The sequence below is a fragment of the Colobus angolensis genome, unplaced genomic scaffold (genome assembly GCF_000951035.1).
Source record: "Colobus angolensis palliatus isolate OR3802 unplaced genomic scaffold, Cang.pa_1.0 Scaffold170, whole genome shotgun sequence".
NCBI classification, from domain to species: domain Eukaryota; kingdom Metazoa; phylum Chordata; class Mammalia; order Primates; family Cercopithecidae; genus Colobus; species Colobus angolensis.
The window spans coordinates 74369-82234 of NW_012114822.1; the positions used below are offsets into that span (position 1 = coordinate 74369).

General features: G+C 48.1%; 1 protein-coding gene across 1 annotated transcript in view; it reads right to left on the minus strand.

Annotated features, from left to right (window-relative positions):
• The window catches only part of CA6 (carbonic anhydrase VI), a 61979-nt gene that overhangs the window by 51727 nt on the left and 2386 nt on the right, over positions 1 to 7866 (minus strand). The window contains exon 3 of the mRNA XM_011938298.1: positions 6510 to 6686. Coding sequence (XP_011793688.1) covers positions 6510 to 6686 — 177 coding nt within the window. The remainder of the gene's footprint in view (positions 1 to 6509; positions 6687 to 7866) is intronic.

Genomic DNA, 7866 nt, shown 5'->3' on the forward strand with positions numbered 1-7866 from the left:
CGCTTGAACCCAGGAGGCAGAGCTTACAGTGAGCCACGATCACGGCCACTGCATTCCAACCAGGGCAGTGTGAGACTACATCTCAAAAATAAATAAAGAAAATTGAAAAAGAAAAAGGAACCACCAGCCTCCTGCCTCCCCGCTGAGCATTAAAAAATCAAAACCTGTGTAGAATTCTGTGTCACTCGTGGGCGCCTGTTTGAGGACTTATCCTTTTAAGTTCAGGTCTTTTCTGCTCAAATGCACCATTCAGTGAACATTTTGAATTTGCTCTGTCAGGATCTGTGGCAAGTACCGTGATGAAAAAGATGAATACGCGATTATCCGTATATTCAAGGAACTTCATAAAAGAAGTAGCCAATAGCAATTATTAAGAAAATAGTATATATTAAGAAAACACTGAACACTAGAGGCCCAGTACCTCAGGCATTTAAGCTTTTCTGGAGCCTATCAAATGTATTTTGGAAAATTTAAATATACATTTTTTTGTTGTTGAGACAGGGTCTTACTCTGTCACCCAGGCTGGGGTGCAGTGACATGACCTCAGCTCACCGCAGCCTCTACCTTCCAGGCTCGAACAGTCCTCCTGCCTCAGCCCTTCAAGTAGATAGGACTACAGGCACACACCACCATGTCCAGCTAATTTTTAAGTTTATTTGTAGAGACAGAATTTCACCATGTTGCCCAGGCTGGTCTCAAACTCCTGGGCTCAAGCAATCTGCCTGTCTTGGCCTCTCAAAGTGCTGGGATTATGGGATTACACCTGGGCAATATGTATTAATGGATCAGTGCCGGCCCACCAACTGTTACTAGTCTACAGCAAAACAGATCAATTGGGAGTTAGTTTTAGAAATTTTGTAGCAATTTGTGTGTCTCAACGGCCTGTGTTTCAATTTGAATTTCTCTTTATTGAAATGTTGAATCTAATTTAAATTTAATTTTAAAATGAGGAGGCCAGGCCTAGCAGCTCATGCCTGTAATCCTAGTAATTTGGGAGGCCAAGGCAGGCAGATCACCCGAGGTCAAGGGTTCAAGACCAGCCTAGCCAACATGGAGAAACCTCGTCTCTACTAAAAATACAAAAATTGCCCAAAAATATGGACAAAATCTATATACGGAAAATCATAAAACTAATGAAATAAATCAGGAAGAACTAAATAAGTGGAGAAATATTCCATGTTCACGGATAGAAAGACTTAATACTATTTCAACGTCCATCCTTTCCAACTTGGTCTATATGGTACCGAAAAGGGGTCCCGATCCAGACCCCAAGAGAGGGTTCTTGGATCTCACACAAGAAAGAATTTGGGGTGAGTCTACAGAATAAAGTGAAAGCAAGTTTATTAAGAAAGTAAAGGAATAGGCCAGGCGTGGTGGCTCATGCCTGCAATCCCAGCACTTTAGGAGGCCGAGGCAGGTAGATCACTCGAGGTCAGGAGTTCAAGACTAGCCTGGCCAACATGGCGAAACCTCATCTCTACTAAAACTTAACAGGGGTATCACGGTGCACGCCTGTAATCCCAGCTACTTGAGAGGCTGAGGCACGAGAATCACTTGAACTGGAGGCAGAGGTTGCAGGGAGCCAAGATAGCACCACTGTACTCCAGCCTCAGAGCAAGATTCTGTCTCCAAAAAAAAAAAAAGGAAGTAGTGGAATAAAAAATGGCTGCTCCAAAGGCACAGCAGCTCCAAGGGCAGCTGGTTGCCCATTTTGATGGTTATGTCTTAATTATATGCTAAACAAGGGGTGGATTATTCATGCCTCCCCTTTTTAGACCACATAGGGTAACTTCCTGACATTGCCATGTCATCTGTAAACTGTCATGGTGCTAGATGGAGTGTAGCAGTGAGGACGACCAGAGGTCACTCTCGTGGCCACCTTGATTTTGGTAGGATTTGTCAGGCTTCTTTATTGCAATCTGTTTTATCAGCAAGATTTATGACCTGTATCTTGTACCAACCTCCTCTTTCATCTTGTGACTTAGAATGCCTTAACCTCCTGGGAGTGCAGTCCAGTAAGTCTCAGCCTTATTTTACCCACCCCCTATAAAAGATGGATCACTCTGGTTCAAATGCCTCTGACATTACTATACAATCAAGCAAGCTCTTGGTATTTACCCACATGAATTGAAAACACACAAACCTGCACATGGATTGATTGATTGATTGAGAGAAGGTCTCGCTGTCACCCAGGCTGGAGTGCAGTGGTGCAATCATAGCTCACTGCAGCCTTGACCTCCCAGGCTCAAGCGAGCCTCACACCTCAATCTCCTAAGTAGCTAGGACTGTATGTTTGAGTCACCATGCCAGGCTAATTTTTTGATTACTTTTGTAGGTCTCACTACATTGCCCGGGCTGGTCTCGAATTCCTGGGCTCAAGTGATGCTCCCACCTTGGCCTCTCAAAGTGCTAGGGTTAGTGGCATGAGCCACCATGCCTGGCCTGCACACAGGTTTTATAACAGCTGTATTCATAACTGCCAAAACTGAGAAGCAACCCAGATGTCTTTGGATAGGGGAATGGATAAACTGTGGTTCATCCAGGCAATAGAATATTCAGCACTAAAAAGAAATGAGCTATTAAGCCATGAAAAGACATGGAGGAACCTTAAATGCATATTACTCAGTGAAAGAAGCCAATGTGAAAAGGCTACATGCTGTATGATTCCAACCATGTGACATTTTGGAAAAGGAAGAACTACAGGTCAAATAAAAAGATCAGTGATTGCCAGGGTTTAGGAAGGAAGGGAGAGATGAACAGGTGGACCACAGCGTTTTCATGACACTGAAATGATTGCTCGATACATGTGATTAGAAACCTGTCAAAACCTGACTAGGTGTGATGGCTCATGCCTGTAATTCCAGCACTTTGGGAGGTGGATCACTTGAGGTCAGGAATTCGAGACCAGCCTGGCCAACATGGTGAAACCCCATCTGTACTAGAAATGCAAAAATTAGCCAGGCGTGGTGGCACGTGCCTGTAATCCCAGCTACTGGGAAGGCTGAGGCAGGGGAATCCATTGAACCAGGGAGGCAGAGGTTGCAGTGAGCCGAGGTCATGCCACCCCACTCCAGCCTGGGCGTAGGGCAAGACGTCGTCTCAAATAAAAGAATCTTGCAAAACCAAAAATTAGCAAATCTTTAATACATCACGTCAACTTTATTGTTAAGCTTAGTGTTCATCAAAATCTCATTAGAGTCAAAGTTTGTAGATTATTTTTTTTCCCTTCAGTAGAATTCCTGAATGTGCTTGGAGCTTGCTGAAAAGTAGCCAGTGGCAATAGCCAAATAACTTCAAAAGCTAAATTGTAAAAATCTTTCAAAATACTTTATATCAGGCCAGGTGCAGTGGCTCATGCCTGTAATCTCAACACTTCGAGAGGCCAAGGTTGGCGGATCACTTGAGGCCAGGAGTTCAAGACCAGCCTGGCCAACATGCTGAAACCCCATCTCTACAAAAAATACAAAAATTAGCTGGGGGTGGTGGCACACACACCTGTAATCCCAGCTACTCAGGAGGCTGAGGCATGAGAATTGCTTGACCCTAGGAGGCAGAGGTTGCAGTGAGCCAAGATCATGCCACTGCATTCCAGCCTGGGTGACAGATCCATCTCAAAAAAAAACCCTTTACATCAAAAAATAGAATTATGGCCAGTCACGGTGGCTCATGCCTGTAATTCTAGCACTTTGGGAGGCTGAGATGAGCGGATCACTTGAGGCAAGGAGTTCGAGACCAGCCTGGCCAATATGACAAAACCCCATCTCTACTAAAAATACAAAAAGTAGCTGGGCATGGTGGCACACGCCTGTAGTCCCAGCTATTGGGGGAGGCTGAGGCAGGAGAATCGCTTGAATCTGGGAAGTGAGGTTTCAGTGAGCCAAGATTGCACCACTGCATTCCAGCTGGGGCAACAGAGCAAGGCACCGTATCAAAAGAAAAATTTTTAAATATATATATAATTAATGTGAACTTTGGGTCCACTCTAATGTCCGGCATGCTGTCGTGTGAGGTGAGAACCCCAAAGGAACAGGCTTCCAGACCACAGAAATTTGAGCACAGCCCCAAAGGAAGAAAGGACAGGGTCCTCTGGAAATTGGAGGAGCGAGCCACTGCAAGCCCCTTGGGAAGCTGGGCTCTTCCCTTCCTTATGCCTTCCCTCTCCTGGGCCCTCAGCATGAACCCCGCACTCAGCAGGGGCTGCCCCCGGAGATCCCTCCATCACTGATTTCTTCCCGCCCGCTGTCCAGGGAGGGTGAACAAAGCCACTGCCTTTGGCCTTTGTGCTTCACCCTTTCTCCACAAGGAGAAGACAAGGAGGGGAGGAAGAGTTCAGCCTGCCAATCTGGAAGCGCCAGAGAGTAATTTTGGAAACAAGAGCTTGATGTTATGATGAAAATGAGGCTTTTGTTCATTCTTTGTGTATGTCAGGGCTCTTGGCCACATAAACCTGAGTCCTTTTACAGACAAAGCTTCATTCTCCAATTTGCTACTTTCACCAGTGCTATAAAGGATAATTGGTTTTCTTTCTTTTTTTCTTTTTTTTTTTTTTTTCTGAGATGGAGTTTTGCTCTTATTGCCCAGGCTGGAGTGCAATGGCATGATCTTGGCTCACTGCAACCTCCGCCTCCTGGGTTCAAGCAATTCTCCTGCCTCAGCCTTCCGAGTAGCTGGGATTACAGGCACGCACCACCACACCCAACCAATTTTGGTATTTTTAGTAGAGACAAGGTTTCACCATGTTGGCCAGGCTAGTCTCGAACTCCTGACCTCAGGTGATCTGCCCACCTCGGCTCCCAAAGTGCTGAGATTACAGGTATGAGCCACCTCACCAGGCCAGTTTTATTTTCTTGATTGTGCAAGATAAGAAAACTAAGTCCTGTGACCTTTCTTTTTTTAATTTATTTATTTAAAGAAACAGGGCCTCGCTCTGTTGCCCAGGTTCAAGATAAGAAAACTAAGTCCTGTGACCTTTCTTTTTTTAATTTATTTATTTAAAGACACAGGGCCTCGCTCTGTTGCCCAGGTTCAAGATAAGAAAACTAAGTCCTGTGACCTTTTTTTTTTTTTTTTTAAGAAACAGGGTCTCGCTCTGTTGCCCAGGTTCAAGTGCAGTGGTGATCTCGGCTCATCACAACCTTGACCTCCCAGGCTCAAGTGATCCTCCCACCTCAGCCTCCCAAGTAGCTGGGACTACAGGCACTCACCACCACTCCTGGCTAACGTTTTGATTTTTTGTAGAGATGGAGTCTCACCAAGTTGCCCAGGCTCGTCTCAAATTTTGACCTCAAGTGATCCTCCCACCTCAGCCTCCTAGAGTACTGGGTTTACAGGCGTGAGCCACCATGCCTGGCCAAGTCCAATGACTGTTTTATTGCTGTGTGGCAGGCAGGGAACTGTCTCAGCCCAGGCAGGAGTGAGAGAGTGCAGTACCTAAGAAGGATGTGGCCAAGAAACCCAACATCTGGGGGTGTGAGCCCATCTTGGCCGTCAGACACTGTGGCCTTGGGCGAGTCCCTCGACCTCCTGAGGCCTCAGACTTCCTGCCTAAAAAATGCCCCCTCCTGGGGTGGTCATGAGGCTCAGAGGAGTCGAGCCAACTTGGAAAATCAGGAGGATGTTCTGCACAAGTAAAGCACAGATTTCAGTTTCCAGGCCAGGCGTGGTGGCTCGTGCCTGTAATCCCAGCACTTTGGGAGGCTGAGGTGGGCAGATAACTTTGAGGTCAGGAGTTCCAGATCAGCCTGGCCAACATGGTGAAAGCCCTGTCTCTACTAAAAATACAAAAAATAAATTAATTGGGCATTGTGGTGCATGCCTGTAATCCCAGCCACTCAGGAGGCTGAGGCAGGAAAATCTCTTGAACCCAGGAGGTAGAGGCTACAGTGAGCTGAGATCATGCCACTGCACTCCAGCCTGGGCAACATAGTAACACTCGGTCTCAAAAAAAAAATTTTTTTTAATTTACAGTTTCTCATATTGGATTCCTGAAGTGGGGCATCCCCATGGCCCTGCTTTTTCTGTCTGACCTTCACCTTCTTTCTTGTAGGGAGCAGAAAACCAGAGCTTCCTTCTTAAAACTCTGAGAAACCCTGGTCCTACCTGTCAGCTGCTTTGAGCTGAATAGACTGAATACAGGAAATGTGGAAAAGCTGACCCCAGCTGACGGACAGAGAGTCCCCGTGGGAAAGGTGGCTTCAGCGGCATGGCCTGTCCTGCCTGTCGCCTGCTGGGTGGGTTGGGTGAGCTCGAGTAAGAGGATAACATGGCAGGAAGGGACCAGCAGGGAGCTGAGGGGAAAGACAGACGCTGCCCTCTCTAGAAGAGCCACCAGGTTTCCGGGCCGGTCAGCCCTCATGTTCGACACTCATGTTCAAGGCCTCCAGTTCTGAAGCCATGCTCTGTGTCTCTGTGTAAGCCACTCCTGGCAGGGACACGTGTCACCTGCCTTCCCCTGCAGGCTGCCAGGGGCTGGCCGTGGATTGGAGCCCCTCGCCACCCCTTCCCCTTACCTGTGTGGCCATTGTTGACCATGGGGAACTCGCCCTCCTGGGTCTCATAGCCCGTCAGCTCGAGCCCCTTCAAGGCGGGGTTGTACCGCACCTTCGTCCTCTGCAGGTTGATGGGCGACTGTCTCTGGCCCCCACAGGCGGGGTAGTGCTGTGGCCAGTGCGCTTCGTCCAGTGCTCCTTGTGAGACAGGAGAGAGACAGTTCAAGGGGCTGCCTGGCTGAGCCCACCCTGCAGGAACCTCACCGGGCCAGAGGCCAGGGCCGGCTGGGCAGGGACCCACGGCAGCACCTTCCAGAAAGCAGAAGCAGGGCCCCCAGAAGGAGGTCAAAAAGATAACAAGGTCAACTCCAAGGACTCTGGCGTCTGAGGGGCTTTGGTCCTAACCCTTAACTCTCCTGTGGCAACTGCTGGCCCTGGGAGCAAGACAGTGTTTTGAAATCAATGAAAGTCTTTTTTTTTTCTTTTTTTTTTGAGAGAGGGTCTCGCTCTGTCACCCAGACTGGAGTGCAGTGGTGCGATCTTGGCTCACTGCAACCTCTGCCTCCCAGATTCAAGAGCTTCTCCTGCCTCAGCCTCCCAAGTAGCTGAGATTACAGGCATGCATCACCACTCCTGGCTAATTTTTGTGTTTTTGTTAGAGACAGGATTTTGCCGTGTTGGCCAGGCTGGTCTCTTAACTCCTGACATCAGGTCATCCACCCACCTTGGCCTCCCAAAGTGCTGGGATTACAGGCGTGAGCCACTGCGCCCGGCCTGAGAATCTTTTATACAGAGCGTTTTGCTCTCCTTTGACTTATTTCCAGCTGATGAATGCATGGAGGGGTCCTTGGCTTGCCATTCCTGTGCTGCTCCTGAGGCTTCTTCCTCATTTCCTCTCAAGGGCCCAGCTGTCCTTCCATGCCCCCAACAGGAACACAGCCCCCACCTCCCCATGCTGCAGGAACCCCCACCACTATTTTCTTGCTCCAGCCCCTTTTATGGATTCCCAGTATGGTAAAGACCATCTAGGTGTCTACACTTATGGATTCAGGGAAACTAGGGAAGCATCAGGTTCCAGGACAACCCAGAGTGAGTACTTTTTTAGAACTCCTAAGGAGAAAGTTTATCTTTTCAGAGAGGATTGATAATCACAGGGGACAGAGTAACATAGGTGAGTCATTGTCATAGGTGACTTGGCCCCCAAACAGCTGTGGAGCTTGGTGTCAGCCATGTGACATGGAGAATCTCTCCTCTGTTCCCTGTGCAGGGGTAGCCGTGCGGTGAGTACACAGCTTGTTTTAAGAAAGGTGTTTGTGGCCGAGTGCGGTGGCTCACGCCTGTAATCCCCGCACTTTGGGAGGCCGAGGTGGGCAGATCA